The sequence below is a fragment of the Amia ocellicauda genome, chromosome 6 (assembly GCF_036373705.1).
Source record: "Amia ocellicauda isolate fAmiCal2 chromosome 6, fAmiCal2.hap1, whole genome shotgun sequence".
Taxonomy (NCBI): Eukaryota; Metazoa; Chordata; class Actinopteri; order Amiiformes; family Amiidae; genus Amia; species Amia ocellicauda.
Genome location: NC_089855.1, coordinates 21109078 through 21135540, shown reverse-complemented (window position 1 = coordinate 21135540; position 26463 = coordinate 21109078). Strand labels below are relative to the sequence as shown.

At 40.6% G+C, this 26463-nt stretch overlaps 2 protein-coding genes across 3 annotated transcripts in view; both read left to right on the top strand.

The window, feature by feature from the left end:
• Positions 1 to 37: 37 nt before the first annotated feature.
• nufip1 (nuclear FMR1 interacting protein 1) lies at positions 38 to 8644 on the top strand. Of its 2 annotated transcripts, none has more exons than XM_066706649.1 (10): positions 38 to 510; positions 791 to 861; positions 1146 to 1247; positions 1543 to 1605; positions 1773 to 1849; positions 4103 to 4195; positions 4534 to 4700; positions 5356 to 5487; positions 6010 to 6245; positions 8188 to 8644. In XM_066706649.1, exons 1-10 carry the CDS (start codon positions 279 to 281, stop codon positions 8527 to 8529), a joined length of 1515 nt encoding a protein of 504 aa, XP_066562746.1. In that variant the 5' UTR covers positions 38 to 278; the 3' UTR covers positions 8530 to 8644. The 2 variants fall into 2 exon arrangements, with proteins under 2 accessions (XP_066562746.1, XP_066562745.1); XM_066706648.1 differs by having other exon boundaries at positions 39 to 510; positions 4534 to 4760.
• Positions 8645 to 20136: 11492 nt separating this feature from the next.
• The window catches only part of tsc22d1 (TSC22 domain family, member 1), a 49139-nt gene continuing 42812 nt past the window's right edge, over positions 20137 to 26463 (top strand). Inside the window, exon 1 of the mRNA XM_066706644.1 lies at positions 20137 to 23682. Within this exon, the coding sequence (XP_066562741.1) occupies positions 20783 to 23682 (2900 nt within the window). The 5' untranslated portion in view covers positions 20137 to 20782. The remainder of the gene's footprint in view (positions 23683 to 26463) is intronic.

Genomic DNA, 26463 nt, shown 5'->3' with positions numbered 1-26463 from the left:
AGCATTCACAATTAGCATTTTTGTTTTCCAAGGTAAAACATGGTAGGCCTGCTATATGGTACAGGGGAATGGATGCCCGTTGTTAGGAGATGTTTTTGTCACAGTCTAGTGTTAAAATGCTGAACTGCATCGTTTTGATTCCCGGACGTGACGTATGCCGGAAAATGCACATGGTTGTGTGGAGAAGCTAGACATGTGAGAGATAGCAAACAAATCGTGGTGAAGGGTTTAAAGTGCGGTGCCAGGTCTTCAGATTTGGTGGAAAGGAAAATATTAACATGATGAATAATTTCGGACATTACCCCCCACCAGAGTTTAGCTGTCCTCCTCCGGGACCTATGCTTAGACCGCCGGTATTTCATGGGCCACCTCCAGGACCTCCTGGCCACTTTTATCCAGGTTACAGCAACTGGTTTGGACCTCCTCCGGGCCAGGGCTTCTACCCACCTCCAGGATGTTGGTATGGGGGACAAAGTCAGCAGCAACCTGGGTTTACTAACCAAATGGATGGTGAGTTATCATTTTATTAGCTGATGTAAGCAGTTTAAAACTTACCTTTGTCTCAAGTTTACTGTTTTAATGTCCTGTTTTCTCACTATATTATCATTATAGTATGCTGTAGTACACCCTTCTCACACAGGGTTTCTGTATGCATTCATGAGGTTTGTTATTCAAACCCATTATGTGCTTCTATTGCAGTAGTCGAGGTCCTGTAGTCATCTGCTCATACAGGCCTACTGCATGTTTGTTAATGCAAACTGCCTGTTTACTCTAAACCTGACATTTGCAGATCAAGTGAACCAATTTCAACATCTCCCAGACTCACAAGTGGGACAGGGCCAACAAGGAGGAGGAAAAAAGGTACTAATCATCTAAGCATGCTTTACACACGAGTGGGGATAATAACAACATTTAACATTTCAATTAACATCTTGTTTAAAAGAAGAAGCAAATGAAAATAGTAAAATGATGTTGCTGTGATTATTAGTCGTTTAGTTGATCAATGCCTGATTTGTTAAAAATACATTAAACAAATGCAATATTCACACATGTAAAGCTAAATTGTTGCCACAGCCTGTCTATGCACTCCACACCTTCTTGCACGTTGATGTTTGTGTCCTTATAAGTGTGTTATTGTTCTGCAGAAAAAGAAGAAGGAGCCTGTGTTCACACACTTCTGTGACACGTGTGACCGTGGGTTTAAAAACCAGGAGAAGTACGAAGAACACAGGTCTCAGCACATAAAGGTGAAGTATTGCACAGTTTCACTAAATCATTGTGTGGATTTCAGTACAAATAATATTGTGCCTTTGTTCACAATACTTATGAATTGCCATTCATCACAATTATTCATCACTATATTACCTAATTGGTCAAAACTATATAAAAAAAATGTGTAGTGTTCATTTTACCTGACTGAAAAATGCATTTAGTTTTCATTCAATTAAAAGATGCATTTGAACTGCAATAGCTGTGGATACTTGATGTCCGATTTGTGTGAAATCTCTCTCAGCTGAAATATTTAACTTTTTTTTTTTCCAGTGTTCTGTAGTTGGCTGCAATTTTACTGCCCACGAAAAGCTGGTCAGCATTCATTGGAGAAATGTAAGTCATTTTAATGTGTGCCATTTAACAATGCAGTATTTTTTAAACCTGCTTGCTTTTCTTGGTCCTGCATAGGTTTACTTTCTCAGCATTGGGACCTGTTACTTACATTTCTTATCTTAAAATGTACAGTTTGCACATTCTCATCTCAGTGTTTTGTTTCCCAGATGCATGCCCCAGGAGCAAAAAGAATAAAACTTGATACTCCAGAGGAAATTTCAAAATGGAGAGAAGAAAGAAAAAAGTGAGTGTGTGTCAGTCAAACTGAAGGCTGGGCTACAGAATGGCAATATGTTTTAACAGAAGTAGGTGTAAAAAGCAAAAAACAAAATGAATTCCTTGATTTAAGCAACTTTTCTATAAGAAACATTTTTGTATGTCCCCACTTATTTGCCTTTATTGATATGGATTTTACCTTTTTACATAATCTATAGTGCTGTTTTTTTGTAGGCTAAATACTATTACTATTACTACGTCTTCTGCTACTACTGATATACAGTTAGGTCCATACATATTTGGACAGTGACACAGTTGTTATCATTTTGGCTCTGTATGCCACCACAATGGATTTGAAAGGAAACAAGTTTAGACTTTCATATTTAATTTGAGGGTATTTACATCCAAATTGGGTGAACAGTGTAGGAATTATGTCCGTTTCTGTAAGTGGTCCCACCAATTTTATGGGCTCTAAAGTATTTGGACAAACTAACATAATCATGAATTAAATTGTAAGTTTCAATACTTGGTGGCAAATCCTTTGCAGTCAATGACTGCCTGAAGTCTGGAACCCATAGACATCACCAGATGCTGGGTTTCTTCCCTGGTGATGCTCTGCCAGGCCTGCACTGCAGCTGTCTTTAGTTCCTGCTTGTTCTTGGGGTGTTTTGCCTTCAGTTTTGCCCTAGAAATAAAAACAAACCAATCAGAGAGAGCAAAAACATGAGGTGTGGCCAAATCATCCATTTGGTACATTCTTAAAAAGAAAGAACGCACTGGTGAGATCAGGAACACCAAAAGGTCCGGAAGACCATGGAAAACAACTATGTGGGTGACAGAAGAATTATTTCCCTGCTGAAGAAAAACCCCTTCACAACATTTGGCCAGATCAAGAACACCCTCCAGGAGGTAGACGCATCTGTGTCAAAGTCAACAATCAAGAGAAAACTTCACCAGAGTAAATACAGAGGGTTTACCACAAGATGTGAACAGGAAACAGGAAGACCAGATTAGAGTTTGCCAAAAAAACATCTAAAGAACCCTGTACAGTTCTGGAACAACATCCTATGGACAGATGAGACAAAGATCAACTTTGAATGATGGGAAGAGAAGAGCATGGAGAAGGAAAGGAAGTGCTCATGATCCAAAGCATACCACCTCATCTGTGAAGCATGTTATGGCATGAGCATGTATGGCTGCCAAGGGAACTGGTTCACTTGTATTTATTGATGATGTGACTGCTGACAAAAGCAGCAGATGAATTCTGAAGTGTTTAGGGCTATATTATCTGCTCAGATTCAGCTAAATGCTTCAAAACTCATTGGACGGCGCTTCACAGTGCAGATGGACAATGACCCGAAGCATACTGCGAAAGCAACCCAAGACTTTTTTAAGGTGAAGAAGTGGAATGCTCTGCAATGGCCAAGTCAATCACCTGACCTGAATCCAATTGAGCAGCATTTCACTTGCTGAAGGCAAAACTGAAGGCAAAACGCCTCAAGAACAAGCAGGAACTAAAGACAGCAATGCAGGCCTGACAGAGCATCACCAGGGAAGAAACCCAGCATCTGGTGATGTCTATGGGTTCCAGACTTCAGGCAGTCATTGACTGCAAAGGATTTGCAACCAAGTATAGAAACTCATCATTTAATTAATGATTGTTAGTTTGTCCAAATACTTTTGAGCCCCTAAAACTGGGGGCACCACATATAAAAATGGGTGTAATTCCTTCACCGTCACCTAATTTGGATGTAAATACCCTCAAATTAAAGATGAAAGTCTACACTTGATTGTTTCCTTTCAAATCTATTGTGGTGGTGTACAGAGCCAAAATGATGACAATTGTGTCACTCTCCAAATATTTATGGACCTAACTGTATAAATCACACTTCCCTGGTATATATAGAGTGACAGATTGCTCCTAGGTGCTGGTATTATTATTGTCACATTTGTTTGGAAATGGTCTATTTTTTTTTTCTTCACACTTCTGATTCAAGCTGTATCCACGCATGACTCATGTGTGATTTCTCTGTTTGCAGTATATGCTGCATACATTTTCAAGGTTCCTGTATAAAAATGAAAATGCACTAGGGGGAGCAGTTTCATGTTTTATTTAAATATTTATGCAGTCTTTGTTTTATACCCTTAGTTTTCAAGAATCTAGTGTTGTATGATCAATCTTCTAGTATCCTTGGGGTTAATAATGTACCATTAATATTCTATTAACTCACTTGCTTAATTGAATTTAATTTACTTTGGTTGCTCTTTATATTAATCCCAGGAACTACCCTACTCTGACTAATATTGAGAGGAAGGTCAGGATGAGGCAACACAAGGAGGAACGAGGAGATGTGCTGGAGACAGCAGAGTTTGGGCAAGTTTTAAAATAACCCTTTTTCATTTCAGGTTTGTTTGTGTATATAAATATACACATTATATTGTATTCATGAAATTGAACAATAAACCCATCAGCTATGTATATTTTTATCTTCTGCTTTTCTTGAGCAACCTTTACTATAACCAGAACTTTGTGCTTCTGTTTGAGGATTCATATCAGCCGACTTTATGTGGGTAAAAGGGGCTTATGAAAATTGATCAAATCCGTTTTATTAAAATGTTCAATCCTGGCTTGACTGCTTAATTAAGTTAACTGAGAACCTGATAATACCTGTGATTTGTGCTCACTCCTGTGCTGGATGATGTTGTACACAGACGGATGAAGAAGAAAGGAAGTTGGAGAGGTCCTGAAGCGCAGAATATGGGTCAGAACTGCCCATCTCGAGGAAGGTTTCAGATCTCTCAGAAAAGGCCCTGGAACCAGATGCAGAAGGACCAGCTGATTCATGGTCCAGAGAGCAACGTAGCTGAGAAGCAAGCCGGTACACAGAGCATACCCGAGGGAGACCCATTAGGAGCTCTAGTCAACAGCGACTCAACAGGTCCGCTTGTACAGCACGTTGACGGGCCCTGCCAAATGCAAAAACCATACGCTTAGCCTCATAAAAAAAAATATTTAGGAAACTGCTAATTTTAGTTATCTTTAGTTTGATTTATTGCATTGAAAGTTGGCAGTTTATTAATGCAAATTTTACAGATGAAGTCAAATTTTAGGCCAATCAAAACTCCTGATCTTGATAAGATAAGAGCATCAATTTTAGTGCTACGCTTACAGTTGGGAGAACAGAGTTTGTTGTTTTTTCACAGCCTTCGGAATTCCAAATCTCAATTTATAAACAGTGATCAGCCATGGGCATAAGACGTACATGCATTAAGCCTTTCTTCAAGCTTGCCATGGCATCCATTCTGAGGCACTTTAGACATGGCCCAAGACTAGTTACACAAAGAGCAGCTTACAGAGCCGAGATCCAACCTGTCTTTCAGCAAACGGTTTCATTACTCTTCGATAATCTCAGAGAAGACCGAGAATGGAGTGCCGATGAATTCGTGTTCTTCAAGGTTATTTTCATGTTCTCTATCTCAAGGTCAGACTGATAATAGGAAGCTGTTGACATATTTGTGGTTTCCGTCTTGTAGATTCAGACAAGGATGAAGCGGCGCCCAGTGTGTCGGTGACCCCAAAACAGATGACCTCGGGTCTGTGCTCCCTTGTTGCCAGCTATGGCAGCACATCGGGCAGTGACAGTGACAGCGACCAAGCCCCTGATGGTAGGTGACTTCACAAATGTTTGCTCAGTCCCACCCCACCCACTTTAGGGTCATTGACAAATTTAATTAACCTGTGTACCACAAGTCTACTTAAGTCCAAACTGTTGAAAGATTTTATTTTCACTTTTCATCATCTGAAATTAAGTCGTGCTTCCTTAATTCTGATGTGTGACTAAAGGTATGGTATTAATTACCAATTTTCATTTTGAAACATTGTAACAGCCCCTGTTGTTTTTCAAAGTGATTATTCTAGGCTTTTTCAAGACCATCGTTGTCTACTGTGGCTAACGGAGAAACATTATAGTTTCACGTGAAAAGCTTATTTTATCCTGGGATGCTGTGGATTGGTAGCCAGGATTAAAGTGAGTGGCACTGTGAGAGAGAAGTCATCCATTCGTCAGTTAATGAACACTGGAATTTTGTTAACCTGCACAGAGCAAAAAAATGTTATTGCTTAGCTACTGTGGGGAGGGGGTGGGTAATGTCGTTGATTTAAACTGGTTTCTTTTGTGTTCTGTGCAGAAATGCCCCTCTTGAAAATCTCTAAAGTTGTGGAGGAAAATCAGGCTCTGTTGCGGGCTGTGGCAGAGAGCAGGAATCCCAGTGACGGCTCAGCAAAGCACTGTGAAAACAGGGGGCCGCAGCCCCAGCCTCCCACCAACAGGGGGCAGTTCAACCCTGGCCAACGCAGGAGAGGCGGCCGTCGCCCTCCGCCCAGAGGCGGCCCTGTGCCCCGCCGGCCGACCCTGCTGCAAATGGTAAGGCCTTTCTCCACACACCGAGAACACGCACATGCAGCCTGCAGCTTCATCACTTCCTGCCTCGTGATAAACTATTCATTTCAATCTTGGATTGTTCCTCGTCACTGTTTTCAACATGGATGCATATTTTAGGATTTCTCGTTAAATCCAATTGTCATTTTTGAGCTCAGGTCAGGTTGAGTTTTTTTTGTTTCCTTTTTCCACTCAATTATGGCATAATTGTAGAACACAAATAATCCCAGGTAGTTGTCTCATACTTGCAGAGAATAACTCGGAATATAGAATTTAGGCTACTCTTTACAATAATGAGCACAGATTCTTAATTAATTCATTTATTTTAACACATGCATGTGGTATGCACTTCAGTTGTGTTCTGCTTTTAATCCCATGTTTAATAAGGTTAGTGACGGCAGGTTACAGACTAGGTTTGAGGTTAGGGATTATACATGTAATCAACATGAAGTGATTGAGGCATTTGTATGTTATTCCTGTGGGATTCATACATTCATTCATGAAGGATTGGTGCCCATAAGTTACAAGAAGTTATACTGTGGACTCCATGGTTTCAAATTTTAATCTCCAGTCCAGATCAAAACTTTATAGATGTTTAGACAGTGGCTGATTTCAGACCTAATGAACAATCCCAGAGAGCAGAAGTTGCTGCAGGTTGGCTTCATACTTCAATTCATGGATGCCAGCAGTGATTTCACAGAGAAAGCTGTTCAGCTGATTCAATTTCCGAAGGAGGTTTCTTGTTACTGGAGCTGCTCCAGTGGTGCACTAGTTACAAAAAAAAGATCTTGAGAGGTACTGTTGAATTTTGTGATTCAAACCCGTTGCCAGGCTACCAGCCCCTTTGGGCTTTTGTGCCGTGGCCAGGATGAATGAGTACCTCTACCCATTTACCTAATGAGCCTGCTCAGGCTTGGGAAAATATTTTTTATTCACATAAGAAGATTGCTAAGAAAAGAGAGGGATAATGTGAATTATAGCCATTAATTACATACTTGTTGCTTTAATTGAAGAACTCCACATAAACCTGCTCCTTACAAGTTGAAAACCCCTCACGTTTAAGTTTCCTATTAAAAATGGGAATAAATATTTCTGTGAATAAAGGCTTGTATACCAGTAAATTGGAGTAATAGTGGACTTTGATACATTTGAATAATACAGACTTTAGAATATCATTATGTAGTATGCTTTTTAGAAAAACATTTTTTTTATGTTTTAAAAGTCTTTGTGTGCACTATTGCATCTTGAACTGCATAGAAATGGCAGAAAATGTGACTTGTGACGTCATTGGAACAGAAAGCAGCCATTAAAAACAGAACTGAGATTCTCCAGAAAAGTCCTCACAGATGACTTGGAAACCTGCTGACGGTGGCATCCACTGGGTCACTCACATTACACAATAAGACTGTGTGATTGTGTGCCCAAAATATAGTTTTTAAAGTACAAATCTCACTTGGCAGAGTTTGTATTAACCACTATTGATAACAACCTAAAACCTCTCATACAATGCAGTGATTTGTAGTCTATTTTCCTGCCTATTGATGAATGCTACAACGTGTATAAAATATGCTAAGGGTTGCATAAAGTCTTCATACACACAAGTTGATCTTTTCAAAGAGCTTTTGTTCCAGACAAAAATGTTCTTTCAAGTATTAATTACACTACTGGTATGAGAGCTAAACAGTTATTCCAGGACACCTGCATGGTAGAAAGTCATGTTTTAAAGAAATCTATAAAGCTGCTTTTTTTTGGAAGAGGAGAGGTAATGTTCTTCTCTGTAAATGTCACGGACTCCCCGTAAAACATGTTGGCAACACGTTTTACCTTGTACAGCTACTGTCTCTACTTTGAGGTTTAAACGTTTCTGTAGAATCTGTGCTCTGTTTTGTGAATGTTGTTCACAATGATGTTGTTTCTTTGCCCCCAGCTGCTTGCTCAAGACATCCGTCACGAGAGAAATGTGATCTTGCAGTGCGTTCGCTACGTCGTTCAGAATGACTTCTTTAGGACTGATAAAAAGACTACACAGGCCCAAGAAGTGAGTCCTGTGCAGGATGATCAAGCTGAGAATGGTGCCTCTTCCCCAGCGGGCTTGGAGGAGGCTGCACAGAATGAGGAGCCACGACCAGCTGAGCCGTCGCCGGTCTCTCCTTCCCGAGAACACCTGGCTGAGCCCGAACTGGCACACACTGAAGACGCACCTGTCACACAGGTGGTCGACGACGAGATTTGGGAGATTCCAGCAGTTCATCCCGAGAGCTGCTACTGATATCCGTACAATGTTTCGATTAGTTTACAAATCCATCAACTTGATTATGAATTATTTTTTACAGATTTTATGTTGGTTCATTGACTCACTCAAATTAAATGCAAGTATTTCCAAATATTGTGTGTTCTTCTTTTATAGATGTTTATTTTTGTGGGGTTTAATTTTGAATGCTTAGCCTTTCCCAATTAAGAGTGGTTTCCGGTTAATAAAATTGTCTGATCAAAATGACTCACTTGGGAGAGATGTAGATGCTTGCATCCCCTGTAGTGTTCAGTCAGACCACCTGTTCACAGTGAGAGAGCACAAGTGATCCTGTTGCCCCATGCATAAAAATGAAGAGAATTTAATAGAACAGCATTGTTCTGTTGGTTGTGGACGTCAGCAAATAACTAGTGCAGCGTGTACAGCTCCTGTGGGATTATGCTACACTTGAAAGTCAGATAAATGAGCTTTGAGCTGTATTTTGAAGGAATATACACCAATGCTTGTGTAATGTCTGTTCCGAAGGCGTCTGATTAACAGGATTGCAGTTAGTGGCTGGACATGGATTTTTGCGGACATTAATTCTTTGTATCCATTTTGGCATTTTCGGCCACCAAGTGTCTCGTGGGCCTTTTTCTATGCCAAGCCAAATTATCAGTTAGAGATATCTTTAATTAATTTAAAGATATCTTCAAATATTTCGAGACATCTGCAAATAAACATTTAAAGATCTAATTTCAAAGTACATTTAGAGATCTCTAAATGATTTGCAGATATCTTTAAATGATTTAGAGATCTTGAAAGATATCTTCAAATGACTTCCTGTTAATTTTGAGATTTCTAAATCATTGAGATTTCTTCAGATCACGTCCTGTATGTAGCCCAAGATTATAACTTAGTTAATTAGTTAATTCATTTGTATGTAACTGAAGGACGAAACGGGAAGTGATAATCTCAGTCAAAATACAGGAAGTAATTTAAAGATATCTTGAAATTATTTGCACATATCTAAATTAACAGGAAGTCATTTGAAGATCTCAATGATATGCAGATATGTCTAAATCATTTAGAGATATCTTCAAATCATTTAGAGATCTTTAAAAAGCACCTTATTTGGAGAGATCTTGAAATATTTGAAGATATCTTGAAATGCATTTAGAGATATCTAAATGATAATTTGGCTTGCCATATTTTTCAGCCTTCTGGTTATAAAATGTGGTTTTAATTTAACTTAATTTTCTACCCAACAATCAGTCTTGACAGCCACTTGATTACAGCTGTCAAGAGTTGAACAATTGCGTAGTCAAGTGATTTAGCTCTGCCACTACCTTGGCTTTGACCAGTTCCCACTTCCCTTACAAGTGTATTTCCCTTTTCATCTAATCCACTGTTTCAAATAATTTTCTTTTTTTCAATCCCTAATTGTGTTGCTGTTATTTTCCACCTATGACCTTTGCCCTTGTTTCTTGGTTGAATTTGAAGTTCTACCTTGAGTTGTCTTTGTCAGTACCTTGGAGAATCAAATCCGTTTATGGGAGTCTGTTCAGACTAAAGAGATGCAGTTCAGTTTTCAACATGCCTGACATTCCACAGAAACTTATGAATTAGGTTTACAGTGCAATCTAATGATGTGGTAAGCTGTATAGATAAGGCTCCACTTTTGTGCATGTGTCCTTGCTGACACCAGCAACCGCAATATAATTCATAATTATCTAACAAGAAATAGCTTGATTGCAACTCCCCCCCCCCCCATTCAACACAACTTGCTAACTAAACCAAAGCCTGATGAGGGAATAAGCAGATGTGTGTCACAGAGCTCTGTAGCTGCTGCAATAATGTTCACTAAACATAGGATAAACTATCATACACTACAGTTTACAATGTTCAAGGAAGTGTACATACATGTGCACGGGATCAGTACCTCTCTGTGGTCTAATGTTTCCCAGAGAGATGGGATGGTCTTGTCTAACAATAATAGTCTGTCCTCAAAAATGTACTGCTAATATCTTGTTTTGGCAAGATCAAAGGGGCCGATTTATGAAATTACAAACAATGCTTCTGTTGCTTTACAATGCATTAGTTCATTTTATTATTTTTAACACATGGTTACATACTTTTTATGAGCAGTAATATTGCCGTTGCCACAGTCTTAACTGGTTGGCTTCTTCCATACAATCACTCGGAAGACCAGCTCAGCTCGCTTTCACGCTTATGTAATCTTTTTTTACTCTTCATTATTAACTGGCATTCACAAACATTTAACTGACTAAGATAACAGTTTATGCTTCAGGAAACCCAAGGGCTGTGAAATCAGTTTAGTGCTGATAGTAAAGATAGTTTGTGAACTTCAAACTAACCTTAGATGCTTTCTAAGAGTTACCTTCAATCTTCCTCCTATTAGCAATATTAACATATACTAGACATAAATGTTTATACGTATTTGTGTGATGTTTCGATAAACAGACTGCTTTTGAGAGACCCTTCATAAACAGGGCTACTTTAGCTAGAGGTAATTTAGAAAGCAACAAGTCAGAAGATGCACAGTCACTGATACTGACTCACAAAATTCAGTATTTGAGAAGGGTATTTATATTGTCTTGTACCTAGTTTACACACTAGTTAACTAAAAAATATTTTTCTGTGTGTTTCCCATCTTTTTCACCATGTCAATTCAAGGAGCAAATAAAAATATTGATCAAATGTATTGAGATGGTTTATAATTGTATGCCATCTAGCTCCTTTCAACTGATACTGTAATTAGGTGAACTGCAGTGAGCTTTTATTAACCCCCCCCTTCAGCAACATACAATACACACCTTATCTATGAAGTATTAAGCAAACATTTCGGCTATTAGTTGGAGGGGTAAAGTATATACTGTACTTACTCATCTGTTTCTGTGGATGACTCAGATATAAAGGTCCAATGTCGCAACAGACTTGATGAGACGTTCAAAGCTTGATTTGTAAAGGCTCCTTACATGAATTATGAATCCTCTGCATAGTTCCCTAAACACTACTACCTGTCTGAACAGAACAAAATATTTGAACATAACCAACATGCTCTAGAAAATAACTAATTATTATACCTTATGCAAATGTGATACAATCCAAAATTGCATATTAAGTGACAATACTCAGAATGTATGATGTACTGTATAAAAATATGACATAGATAACTAAGCATATGTTAATAAGCTTTTGATTTGTTATGGTATTCTATTTTGTTATGTTTACATAAAGATTAAAAACCAATACCCTTAAGTTTTGATTATGAATTGACACTTTATCTAATTCAAGGTTAAAGAATGGCAGGCTGAAGGTGTCAGTTACCACCAAAATATGTGAACGTGTCTGTCTCCCTGCCCAAAATGTTCTACTTTAAATTAATGTTCCAGGTTTGTGCTTTCCATACTTTTTTCTACACCAATAGTCAATAGTGTTTTGCAATAGTCTTTCAGTATCAGATTATTGGTGAGTCATTCATAGTGATCTGGAGAATCATTTCTCTGGCAAGTATACAGCCCTTACATATTATGAATTACAGTCATGAAATCTCCAGGAGGATATTTAAAATTTTAGTAATATTTCCATGTGTTTGATTGTGTATATATTACTACAACTAGTGTAGAGTTGCATTAGCATTCTTTTCTTTTATTTTGGACTAGAAATTAATAAACAAAGACTTATATGTGTTTTTCACTTTGGTATACAAACCTTTCTCGAGTCCCTTGAGGTGTTAGATAATTCCGAATTTCAGAGGGATGATCACAGTGGTTAAAGACAATTTCAATACCACTATGACAGTAAATGAAAGGTCATAGTTGTTAGTCATTTCCTGAGGAGTACAGCTCCACCCTCATGTGACACTTCACTTAATATCAAGAGAGCTGTGTGTCACTGGAAGATCAGGCACAGATCCTACTTATTATAGCTCCCACCGCTCCCTGTGTCCAGGCATTGCAATCAGGGGTGCAGGCTATAGGTGAAGGCACATTGTACACAGTTTGGCACAATTTAGATTCAGACCGGTCATCCTGGGTTCACACTGAAGGCTTTTGACTAGGGCTGCCCCGCAGGAGTCCAGTCATGTGCCATGTTTTGGCCTGTGATAATGATTTATAGATTTTCGACCTGCCAAATGGACTTGTAAAACCAGCAACATAACACCAAAAAAAGTCCTTGGCAATGGTAATGAAACGGATTATCAAGTGTATCCATTGCAGTCTGTAAGCACTTTGTCAAGGACAGTGTCAGTGCAGTTAAAGCTATTGTACACCCAAAGCAAAATCTAACCAATCTTGCGTTATTTTAATTTATATATCATACTGTATATATCGTTTGTGTAGCTTTGAAAATAGCAACCTACTTTTTCAAAGTAACTTTAAATGTAGCTAGCTACTTATTTGGGGATTTTTTTTTTTTTGTATCCCTTTCTCATAGTAACTTCCCCAGTACTGTGATCCCACTTATTTGTTTTACTTTACTTCACTGAACAAGTTGTAGAGTCAAGTAAAGTAAAACAAACAGCTGATAAGTCTTCTCCACATCCTTTACTTTGATGTTCTAAGTCATTTCAGTACCATGATTGGAAAGTTTGGGTAATCACGCGACTAAACCAAGGTTAAAGGACTCATGTGGAGCCTGTGCTGGTTTTCACTTCCACACACACTGGCACTCTCAGTTTCATTTTGTGGCGTTCTCACCAGTGGAATATTCCTAAGTCAATTGTTACTTGTTTTAGGTGTAAGTGCATAACAATACATATGAGGGAGGTAACCGATATACATTATTTTTTAATTTAAGTAAGCTCCAGTTTTTTACATTTCTTCATGGTTGGTTTGATGAACACTTTACCTTGTCTTAGCTTCTTAAGATACAAAACGGGTGCTTACCTCAGGCTTGGGTGGGAATATGGAAACCTCAGGATTCAATGTTTGCGCTATGTATGTGGTTACCATAATTACAGTGCTTTGAATTTGTTCATTTAAGCATAGACCTGATCACCTTGTTTTGACAAATATAATTATTGCATCACTGTCAGAGTCTTGAAAACTCATTTATAAATGTAATCCATGCTCAGTTTTCCCTTTTTTTAACCACATCTTAAATATTTCCTTGTCAATAGTGGATTATTTAATATACACAGATCAGTCATAACATTATGACCACTGACAGGTGAAGTGAATAACACTGATAATCTCGTTTTCATTGCACCTGTCAGTGGGTGGGAAAGGGCCAAATTGTGATGGCTAGACGACTGGGTCAGAGCATCTCCAAAACTTCAGCTCTTGTGGGGTGTTCCCGGTCTGCAGTGGTCAATACCTATCAAAAGTGGTCCAAGGAAGGAAAAGCGGTGAACCGGCAACAGGGTCATGGGCGGCCAAGGCTCATTGATGCACGTGGGGAGCGAAGGCTGGCCCGTGTGGTCCGATCCAACATATGAGCTACTGTAGCTCAAATTGCTGAAAGAGTTCATGCTGGTTCTGCTAGAAAGGTGTCAGAACACACAGTGCATCGCAGTTTGTTGCGTATGGGGCTGCGTAGCCGCAGACCAGTCAGGGTGCCCATGCTGACCCCTGTCCACTGCCGAAAGCGCCTACAATGGGCACCTGAGCATCAGAACTGGACCACAGAGCAATGGAAGAAGGTGGCCTGGTCTGATGAATCGCGAGGTGTTGACTCTCAATCCAATCGAGCATCTGTGGGATGTGCTGGACAAACAAGTCCGATCCATGGAGGCCCCACATCGCAACTTACAGGACTTAAAGGATCTGCTGCTAAGGTCTTGGTGCCAGATACCACAGCACACCTTCAGAGGTCTAGTGGAGTCCATGCCTCGATGGATCAGGGCTGTTTTGGCAGCAAAAGGGGGACCTACACAATGGCAGATTATGGCAGATCAGTGTATATATCAGTGTATATATCAGTGTATATATCAGTTAATTTGTTTCTTTTATGACAAATATTCCACTTCTAGTGACAGTATTACTTTAAATGCCAGCTTTCTTCTTTACAATGCAATGACACACATGCGCTCAGATTAAGATAAGACTGACATGTATGCCATGGCTGTGATAATTGTGTGATAAGACCAGGAGGGATCTTTGAAGGAGTACATCTTTATTTCACATAATGTGCAACATCTCTCATGGCATTTGTCATCTGTGTTTTATCATAATCACTACAGTGTGTGATTAACTACTGTAATTTGTGCTTGCATCGTGTTTTGACATGCAAAGCAAGTATTTCCTGCAAAAAACAAATAATAATCCTGAGATCCCTCAAGACATGCTATAATGAAATGAGTAATGCAATGCATCCCTAGGTGATTCAAGAGCACATGGGTCAAAATAATTTGCTTGTCCACCATACTTTAGTAAAATGTATAAATAAAAATGAACTTTAAGAGAGGAAAATAAAAGTAATTAAAGTAGATTTCCTGTTATTCATGTCACTTTTTAATGTACTAATATGTCTGCGCTGGTCTATTCTGAGACTTACAGAGTCTGACTGGAGCTGATCTGGAAAAAGCAAACAGAGGAGCCAGAAGAAAACATGTGAAAATCAACATTGGAAGCCTGAAGATATGAAATGATGATTATGACCACTAATTCTCCCCCTACTGTTGTTTGTTTAAAGGAGAACCTTGGAAAGTCAAGACTTTGTGATACTGAGACACAGAAGTCAGTCTTGAGATGTAAATCCTTCCCATAAAGTCCTGGCTTTTGGAAGCACAGATATCAAGTTAAAGCCCTTTGGTATTACTGAGATTTCCTCCTGAATCCATCTCAATATTATTTTTATTCATGTTTGTTTTAATGCATGGTACAGGGGTACAACATATAATAAGCCTGCAACAATATCCTTTATTCAACAGACAGTATTCATCTCAGTGTTAGTTTATCTTATTTAAATGATTGAAATCCCGACAAAAATAATATCAACAAGCTCTAGGTTGATTTAAAATGCACCATACTTAAAATGTCCTGTTTCTTTTGGTAGCATCTGATTGTAAACAGAACATGACTGCCACAATCAAATTAAAACCATGAACTCGAGAGAACCAAAAGCACATTTAAATTCCAACAATAACAAGAATCATAAAACTACAAGAGAGAAGGAGCATAGAAAAGTATCGACAACAAACAATATGTGAATGAAAAATAAACCTTTTTTTCTGCTCCTCTAGCTTGATATTCATTTGGTTAGTGTACACATTATCAAACCTAACACAACGCCTTCAATTTCAATTTTTTGGAGCTACAATAAAACAATCTAGCTATTTTAAATATGTGGAACCAGAGATTTTATGACAATATTATCAAAACAGGGCACATTATAGTTCGATATAATATTGTTCGATATAATCATGTATATACCATTCATAAGTTTCTGGAAATGTGCTGTTAAAAATCATACAATAAAGCTTTGTAAAAGATGGGCCTAACTCAACACAAAAGCATACATTACAATTGGAAGCAAAAACCAAAATCATTAAGACGAATTCCAGTTTTATGGAGTCATAGCAGGATGTAGCCTGTTTTGTATGTATAGTCCCATGACAAAAGCTTTCAAGATAAATGAAAGGGGCTCCAGAAATATGAAGAGAATCATACATTATAAAGACATTTATCAATGACCAAATAATGTATTTCTAATTCTATATATTGTTTCTAATGCTAAAACCAGAGAATGTTATATACTGTAAATTATCCCTATATTTCCCATGTCTTAATAAACCTCTAATGGATTTATTTCAGGTCGAAGCTGCCATTTTATTGTGTCAGTGGGTTTTTCTTTAATTTAATAGTTTATGGTTATTGTGGGTACTCTAAACACTGCAGTGGAATGTATTATTTATTTACTTTCTGGGATGTAACATGTCAGCTTCAATTACGTTTGAGAAAATAAAAATATATGGGATTTTTCAATTTTGTATTAAGTAGTTTGTAGGCATCCTACTTATAACATGACAGGAACGCATCACTGAAGTAAAGCAGGCAGACAGTCCAACGCATTTGATAACCCAGCACAACACTAGAGCTCTCTGTTGGGAGGGCCGTCCAAAAATAATAAACCGAGCATTCCAATGGAGTTGTGATTCTCCATGGGCTCTCATTCATATCCCCGGCAGGACGACTGGGAGCGAAGAGATCAGCATGTGGAAGAGAGTGACACAGGAGTCTCCAGCCCGAGACTGAGATAGACACTCATCGAGGTTTTGGTCTGTTTGTTTCCCATTGATCACTGTTTGTTCCTTCAGTTTATGCAATTGATGTTGAAACCACACATTTACATTATGCATAGACTTCTAAAATATATATGTACAATGAATATGTCTACAAATGTCTTCTGTTATTGGAATATCTCTCTCTCTCTCTCACTCTCTCTAAATATATATGTACTATTCACAGAAAATCATAGCCATACCCACTATTCTTTATAAACATTACCAGTGCTCTTCAGTTCAAAATATATTAATGATTATAAGTGTGATAGTTAAACCTGTAACAGACTCAATACTATATAATGATCATATCATTTTTTTACAGTTCATTAAATGCCTGTTTATAAGTGTTTGTGAAATGAAAGCAGGCTGCACTGTATAAATTTAACATTATTGTTCCTGAACACAATAGCGCTCTGTGTTTTTTGTTGTCGAGGGCCAGTGTGATTTAAAGCTGCTGACAGCACCAGACGCTTACATTGCAATCGGCTCTCGCTGGCTCTCACACACCATCATTTGTATGGAAGGGGACAGCCTGTCTACCCAGCCTGGCCAAAGACTCGCAGTTACAAAGGGCATATGTTAATCACAGTGTGGCAGCGTGCTTTACTTTAATATGTATTACCATGACACACCTGCTTATTCAAGACTTCTGGGGTCCTTAATATTTAATTAGCCAAAAGTAATTTGTGTAGAGGAGGTGGGTTTTTTTTAGACATGATTAGTATTCTGATTATCTAATGAATATAAATATGGCAGCATATTCAATTACCCACTGACTTGCCATTATTAAACAAAACTGGACCACTTGTCTGTCTATCTACATATCTATCTGTTTACCCGTTCATCTGTTTTATCAGAAAATGAATTGCCTTTCTACTTTGTTTTATCTATAGACTTCATGTATCCTACCTTCATTACAGAAGGATGACTTATATGACTTAAAACAAAGTGTTAAATAATTTAAAAATGTAATGGTTATGAAAACATACATGGATTACTGGATATCTATTTGGAATTACATAAGATTTAACATTTGAGACTGTAATACTGTAGTTTCCACAATATCTCTAATATAATTATATTGCAATAGCATGTTTGACCACTGAGAAAGATAATGCATGGATGAAATATCATCATGTGTTTCAGAAATCTATGACTGCAACTAAGAACAACTTCAGTACAGATAATTCAAATAGTTCAAATATACTCATCTCCATCTTTCAGATATTGATAAAACAAGGGTCATTAAGTTATTTTAAAGTATTTTTGAGGGTAACTCTGATAATGGTGTGTGAAAAAGCTGAGCAGAGCCCAGCAACAAGCACAAACTGCAAGGCCTGTTACATCCAATATTAATGAGAGGCTCTCTCTCCCAGCATGAATTACTAGTCCAGCAGGACCAACCACCAGCCAGTCTTAATCATATCCACAAACTGTACCCTTGCTTCTCTGTCATATTCAAGTCTGCAATTGACTTTTTTCACACAGCACTGTCTCTGATACATCCTTTTAAAATGGGTCACAGGCATAGCAATAACACTTGCAATCTTCTAACTCTGCTAAAAATGTGGCATTTTTATTTTGCCCTAGAATGATGATGATATCCATCATTATTATCTTTATTATAGGTTGAAATCTGAACATAGCCAGAACTCTCTACTAAGGTGAATTTGTTTGTATTGAAGAAAGAAGGGCAAACATCATGATCCGGTTATATTTCCCTTAGCTAAGATTGTTAATGGAAGTTTGAAACAACAGGCAGATCTTTATTATTGTTGTTGTTGTTGTTGTTGTTGTTGTTGTTGTTGCTGCAGAGCCTTCTTTGTCTGTTTTCACAGCTCATTATGTGATCATATGAAACCCACTGACTGAATCCAGCTTCCATGTCAGCTCACAATAAGAATAAAAGAGAAAGCTCCGGAAAGTGAAGGTCTGTAGGTATTCACAGAGCAAGTACACACATATAACTCCAATACGAGAGTTCCTGCTCGGCCAGCAGAGTACTACTGCAAGATTGAAGACCTGCACAATTGCAGCCCTCTGCCATACATGCTGACACATCCATGGGCACACAGCAAATTGGCCTGGATGCTGAAAAAAGTTATTTTTTAAAACACCATCTGTGTGGTGATGTTTAAAGCCAAAGGCTGGTGCAGGCATTTATTCTGTTTTGTACTGGAGTTGCTTCACTTTAATGTGGCAGCCCAACCGGGAGACTGTGTATGACTGTGCAGATCCGATGATAAAACTTGGTCTTCACTGTAATATCCTTCAGCAGGTATAAAGTAGCTGACATTCCTCTGACCTTACCCCAGGTATAATGTTGTGGCTTGATATTTCGATTAAAATATGATGCACAAAAAAGCCAACAATAGATAACCCATGTTGAATTTGAAATGTTTGTCCTGTTATGCATTATTTTCTTCTAAACTCCAAACATGTAAGATAAATAAATAAGTAAAAAACAAATAGTAAAATATAACTAGAAAACATTGTTCTGGCAGTTTTTGTTGTTTTTGGAATAACAAGATAACTAGGTGTTTCATGTACACGTTTTATAAAAGCATAAAAATGCTCCTACTCAGACGAAACAACAAAGAATAATGCTGACCTGCCTCAATACTGAATATAATCCAGTTATTCTTATTTCACGTTTCTGCAGAAAGCAAACTCACTGAATCCTTGTGTATTAACCAGTAAACACATTATTACATAGTGGTTTGTGAAATGACCAAAAATGAATAAAAAATGCTGTTGTTTTTTTTGTTAATGCTATCAAAGAATGAAACAATTGTACATTTTGCTTATTTTATTATCATTTGTAATATTCAAAATACAAAAAAAACAATATTACACTACATTAGAACACCTGTGTCATTCCACATTTATTTAAATGATGTGTTTCATGATCGGAAGCATCGCTGAATGATACAGAGAGGACATTGCAATTTGAGTTTTATCATAAATGATGAGCCCCAGGACAACGCCCATCTCTGCAGTTTGAACCACAGATAAGATGCCCGTCTCCGATGCATCGCTGCGGTTGTCTTATTTCATTTCAGTGCATTCAAATATCAGTCACACAGCTGCAGACTCGGCACATGTGTCTTAAACACCCACCTAATGCTCACACGACCGCCGCCTGTAACATACATGTGCTATACAAATGCACAAGATCGAACCCGAACAATGCTGCGGACACTCGGCACGTTTCGGGAAAGACTCGTTTTTGTTCGTCAGCCTTCGTCACTCCCTCTCGGTACTTTCCGGGTCAGCCGCCCGAAGCTCTTCTCCTGCTCTTGCCTCCCCTCCCTCCGCCTCTCCCAGACTGGCTTTATGTCTGGCTGCTCTGCGGCGGCACTGCGCCTGCGCCGTCGCCATGTTAGTGAGCCCTCCTCCCCCTTTAGTCTCGTCACAGGCACAGAGAAATACAGTGCAAGAGGGTGGCTGGTAGCTAAAGAGAATCAGAGAGAGAGAGAGGGGTGAGACAGCAATCATTGGATAAAAAACCCGAAAAAAAACACACAGAAAGATGAAGGCACGGATTAAACAACTGCCGTGACAAACAAAAAAAGGACAACCCCTGTCGACAGACACCGCACCGGCGACAGACTGTTTCATTGCATTCATTTTCAAATAATGCGACTCAACGCCTGGCAGTGATGGAGGTGATCTCTTGCTGCAATACTGGTAGATGTATCACTTTATCTGACATACGGATTTGAAATCAAATATTAATAAATAGATCTGTGTCGGAGCGGAAATAGACTGAGACCCGTGTGCCGCACTCCCGATAACCGCGTCTGGATAGCGTAACGCTGCGGCCGCGCACCGCCGACTTTGTTTGGCATTACCGGAGGGGAAATATTTAAATAGAGAAAAAGTTGAATGGCGGCGGCTTGAATTTACATTAGAAACTGTTGGTGCGTTTGGTCGGTTGTATTAGCCAGTACAGGAATAACCCCGCTGTCAGCTCGGGCTTTGTAGGCTTGCTACCTGCATTTACAACACGGAAAGAAACTACCCCTGGATTTGTACAAAATGCATCATCCGGAGTCTGCAGGAGATTCAGCTAACACTAGGAAGATGGCGCACCCGGCAATATTTCCTAGAAGGGGCAGTAACACCGGCAGCGGCAATATCTCAGTGTTGGCAACGCCAGCAGTAACCAGTATTAGCAATAATGTCAATCCGGCTGATGACTACCAGTCTCCCCTGTTGATACAGCCTCCACCCCCGGCCGGGTCTTCCTCCCCGGGGCCCCAGCATCCTCCCCAGAGCCTGAACCTCCTCTCCTCGCAGTCCCAGCTGCAAGCCCAGCCTCTCGCGTCCGCCGGGGCTCAGCTGAAAAAGAAAAGTGGCTTCCAGATCACCAGTGTCACCCCGGCTCAGATCTCTGTGAGCACCAACAACAGCATCGCAGAAGACACTGAGAGCTATGATGACCTGGATGAGTCACACACGGAGGACCTGTCTTCCTCTGAGATCTTGGATGTCTCTCTGTCTCGGGCCACGGACATGGGGGGTCCGGAGAGGAGCTCCTCGGAGGAGACGCTGAACAACTTCCATGAGGCTGAAACCCCAGGTGCTGTCTCCCCTAATCAGCCTCACCTGTCCAACCCCCCACCCCAGCATGGCACCATGGTGAATGGGACTATGCACCACAACCAGCAGCATCACCACCACCACCACCACCACCACCACCATGGGCATCCTCTCCACCATTCACCAGCTGCGCACCCAGGAGTCCTACCCACAGCTGTGTCGGCTCCAGGAGGGGGGGGTGCTGCTGCTGCTGCCACCAGCACTACCACTACCCCATTGCCCAGCGCTGAACAGAAAATGTCTTCAAATGCTGGGGTTGCTCTTGAGCCCGCCTCTGTGGTGACCCAATCTTTGCCTGCTGGTGCCCCAGGAACTGCCACTGGAATGCTCTCAGTTGCAGCAGGTACCGCTCTTAGTGTTAATCCTTTGACAAGCAATGTTAGTAATGTGAACATAGCCGTAGCGAGTTCTGCCAGCTTGCCAGGTTTAGTGAGCACTAGTGTTACCAGTACTTGTAGTAGCACCAGTGGCCTTCCAGCTGGCTTAATGAACTTGAATACGGGCAGTGCCCTAATGGGAACTAACAGCCAAAATATAAACCTGATGCAGCAGCAAGGTAGCATTGTGAATCCTGGTGTTGCATTGGCAGCTGCTGGTGTTAGTGGTGCACCTGCTTCCAGTGTAATAATGGGTGGGGCTGTGAACACTCAATCTGGGGTGGCACCCATTGTCCAACCTGCAGCAGTTGCCTCTGTCCCCCAGGTGCAACAGCAGCCGCAACAGCAGCCGCCACAGCCACCACCACCTACCACCACTACCAGTTCCCGCTTCAGGGTAGTGAAGCTGGATTCTAGCTCTGAGCCTTTCAGGAAAGGCAGGTGGACCTGCACTGAGTACTATGACAAGGAGACCCCAACCATGGCGACAGCAACTGCCCCTTCAGATAGCATGCCCAGCCACAGGGTGGTGGAGAGCATCAGACAGGTTGCTCCTGAAAGTGCGACAGGCTCTGAACGCGATAGCACAAGTGGAAGCTCGGTGAGCAGCACAGTCAGCACTCTGAGCCACTATACTGAGAGTGTTGGAAGTGGTGAGGTGGGAGCCCCCTCTGTGTTACAGGCCTTTCAGCAGCAGCCTCCTCAAGCACTGGACTACAGTAGCCCTCAAGGCTTACAGACCTCCCACCCAGGCCTGCCACAGAGTTTGTCACAGTCTCAGCTTGCCCAGGCCCACATGCATCCCCAGGATGTTGCGCACTCTCTTCTGAAGACAAGTGGAGCCCCCTCTGTACCTGCCAGCATCGCCACTGTTCAGCAGCAAGCTCCGATCAACATTGCGAGCATACAGACGTCAATGGGGCACCCAGGCGCTGCCATCGCCCAGCAGCAGCTGGCATATGCACAGAAGGGTCAGCAGCCAGGCCCAGTGCAGAGCTTGCAGGGGGTCCCGCAGCAGCAGCAGATGGGTTACTCTCCACAGCAGCAGTGCACCGCACCAGCCCAGGTACCCCCGGCGCATGTCATGTCTGTAAGTCAAGGAGGGAGTCTGCCACCTGATTTCACACAACACCAACAGATTATTCAGACTCCAGTCCAGCCTGTCCCTTCTGGAATGGGGGTAGGAGGGCAGCAGCCATCACAGGCTCTACCCCACATTTCTGGCACCATGGCCCCCCAACCAGGATCTGGGAATGGTCAGATGATGTCAGTGGGGCAGCAGGCCGGAGGGAGCATGGCCACAGTGGTCAGCCAGCCTACCCCTCAAGGAATTTTGCAGCAGCAACAGACTTCATCACCGCCCCAGATTGCACAGCCTTCCCAAGGTGGGATCCTACAGCAGATGTTGCCTGGTACTGTTTCAGGACTGGCACAGCAGCTGGCAAAAGTCCATCCACAGCAGCAAGGTGTGACACAGCCGCAGTCTCAAATGTCAGTTGAACAGCCACCATTAGCTCAAGGACTAGCCGGCCAGCAGCCTTCCACTATGACCTTGAGCCAGGTTGCAACTAACGTGCCTCCTAATGTTGTCCCTCAGCCCACCATGGGCCAAAGTGCCACGCAGTCTGTACAGAACGGCAGTGTACTTCCCAGTGTTAGTCAGCCCTCCGCAATGCCTGCTAGGGTTAGCCTTCCTGTGGGGCAGGGAGCTGCTGCCCAGTACCCTAACCTGCTGCCTCTCACTGCCGCACAGCTGGAAGATGCCCGTCGCCTTTTCTTTCACGACCAGTCCCTGCTCTCTCTACCCAAACTAGGAGCTGGAGAAGTTGCCTCGGAGGCTGGCACCTCTCTAGCTCAAGATGCGAGCAGTGGTATCAATGCCTTAGCTGCCTCTGCCACCCTGTTACCACTGAAGACCTTGCCACTGGCGGCACACGTGGTGGATGGTGAGGAAGACAGGTAAGAATCGTCAGTCGGAACCTCGGTCCGGTTACAGTGGAGCAAAGCCACAATGCACAACAGTAGGGTTTTAGTTTACAGGAAGTGAGGATGCAAACATGGAAATGACAGCTCTCCTTTGTAGTAAATCTTCCAGTGGAAATGTTACACTGTGTGGTTCTATGACCACTGTGTTGTTGGGAATGCACCTCAGTATTTTATTTAGTATGTTATTCATCCTTCTTCAGAAGCTCCAATTACTTTTTCAGGTATTGTGTGTTAACTGTGGCCTAGCTGGGCTAATTCAGTGTTTTGAAAACCTTTAAGGTTGAGGTTTTCTGTGGTGTGATTCTAAATTTAGAATAATCTGCTCAAGCGTGTCTCTTTGAAGATTGCAAGTGGTGTTTATATTCTTGTATGTCACTACTTCTTACACAGTTATATGGTTCACAAAACTTTTTCGCCCCTAATGCACCCTGGGCAGCTGCAGGCTTCACTGACATTCTGTGGGTTTTGAAACTGATTTTACATCATCTTTCCAAAAATATTTTTATTCAATTTAAAATCTCCCCTTTAGCTTAACCACTCATGTATACTCTAACCAGAGTTCATCTGTAACCTTAATATTGCTATTCAGTTAACAATTTATAATGATTGGGTTATGCAGTAACACTCACAAATGATTTTTTTAGCAGCTATGCAAAAGAGCACCAGTTTAATGGAATAAATTATTTAAATAAATATTTTTTTATTTCTCTCTTCTGCTATGACACCTTTGTGTTTTTAATAAGCTTTCTGTTATGTATTCCTCTACTGGCAAGATTGAACCTTTATTATTTGGATAAGAACAAAACCCACTGAAGGTACTCTTAATCTGATGAGATGCGTACAGGACATGTTTGACCAAAAAACGTGCTTGTTACAGGGGCAAAATGACCTGATACGGTATTTCTTGGCCCGTTTTTGTTGTTTTGTTATCCCTCTTAGAATGGAGATTGTATCTGAGCGAGTAACTGGTTAATTTCCCTCCATTTGTTGCAGCTTGTGTGTTGGGTTTGATTATCTCGTTATATCAATCTTAAATGAATAATTTAAGCTTGCACAGTCAGGGCCCTGCTTGGTTTTTCTGAGCCCAGCACATAGGAACTACACACTGCAGGTTGCTGTCATCATATGCTGCTGACAGCTGCTGAAGAAATGCAGGCCTGAGCCGGAAGTGACGGTTGTGCGTATTAATCTTTTGCTCTTTCGTGATTGTCTTGTGCTGCTTGCTTTGGTAACTGGTGGCTGCAAGACTTGTCAGAATGATATGTCATTATATATTTGTGTGTGTGTGTGTGTGTGTAAGGGGTATGTGTAAATCTAATCTTCAGAACATTATAATATTGCTGCCAAAATATGTACTGTGTAAACACAACATACTGGACAGGTTTGCTGGTTAAAAAGGTTAAAGTAATTGTTTCCATCTTGTTTATTCTCTAAATAAGACTGTATCTGAGCCCAGCCAGAATGCAGCCGTATAGGAATGTTTGGCAGATGGTTGAGGAATATCCACTCACGTTTTGCAGTTGTTCATTCAAGATTCCATTTGCATCGAATTCCCGTCTTGTAGCTCTTACTCCTGCAGTACTGACTAAGTGGCCGTGCTGCCCATATTTGGTATTTCACTTTCTGCTCTATGAAGCTCCTTTGTAGGTCTGCAGTTCTGGCATTGGCTAATTCCCAGTTAATTCTGTCAAAGGCTTGTGGGTTTCTCTCCACCGTACAGCAACACAAAAATAGTGAAGACTACAAATTTTAATCTTAACTGCAGATGTGTTGTTTTTTTTTGGCCAATTAAGTTTAGTGTTCATGGTCATGGAACCCCTAATAAAGATTCATTTTATCAAAGTACTTGCTGCTTGGCTTTATACAAAGCACTAAAAGAACATGCCCCGTCTCTGTACAATGCAGCACCAGCAATTATTTGTTTCCATTGGGTCAGAAACTGCTTTGACAAGTGTATGTCAAATTCAATTTAAGACAGGCTTTGCAATACAGATTATTCTTGTAGGTGCTCTGTTGATAAGGTGACCCCGTTAGACTACATCAAATATTTGTTTTATTTTTTACTCCAGTAATGTACAGCAACACATTCAAATTTGATCACATTAATCTCCTTTTGTGGTGGGGAAGGCAACAGAATTTGCTCTCCTAATCTGTTTTAATAATGGTCTTGAGGTTGCTGCAGAAGGAATTTTAATCGCTTTGTTACCATTGAAGGACCTGCTTGTTAATAAAGCTCTAAAGCTGTATCCTTCACTTAGTAAAGACCTACTGGCACTTTGGCAAAACAAAATCCTGCTGATTTATTTTGTCTAATAGACATTTTCAGTCTTTCAAAGTCCTCTATTAAAAAGCATATTAAGAGCTGTAGACAGTCTTATCTTCAGCATTGGCCTTCTTCCTTAAAAGTATGCATCCCCATCGTTGTGACCCAGCATGACCACTGTCAGGTCTCTGTGTTGAGAAGGTGGGAATGCCAGCTGGCATTATTCGGGATCTGGTGCCTGCAGTTAGTTTTCTTAGGAGCTGGGTCCCAGTGGATTTGGAAATACACAGCAGTCATACTTGATTGATTACAAATTCATATTTGTATCACTTGCAGTAGGTTTATAAAATGTTCTTTGTGTTTTGTGGAAGTAAAATGTATTTCCATAAAGATCTTCCCTGAAAATATCTAGCCTACTCTGCTTCAAAACCAGACAGCTCTGCCTGCTTTTTGTTCCTGTCAAACCTCTCTCTGTACAGTACCAAGTAATT

What these genes read in the sequence shown, in the direction of transcription:
- nufip1 (XM_066706648.1), top strand. Translation starts at nt 279, where the DNA reads ATGATGAATAATTTCGGACATTACCCCCCACCAGAGTTTAGCTGTCCT. An exon ending in GTTTACTAACCAAATGGATG is followed by an intron (nt 511 to 790) that starts GTGAGTTATCAT and finishes TGACATTTGCAG; the next exon opens with ATCAAGTGAACCAATTTCAA. An exon ending in ACAGGTCTCAGCACATAAAG is followed by an intron (nt 1,248 to 1,542) that starts GTGAAGTATTGC and finishes TTTTTTTTCCAG; the next exon opens with TGTTCTGTAGTTGGCTGCAA.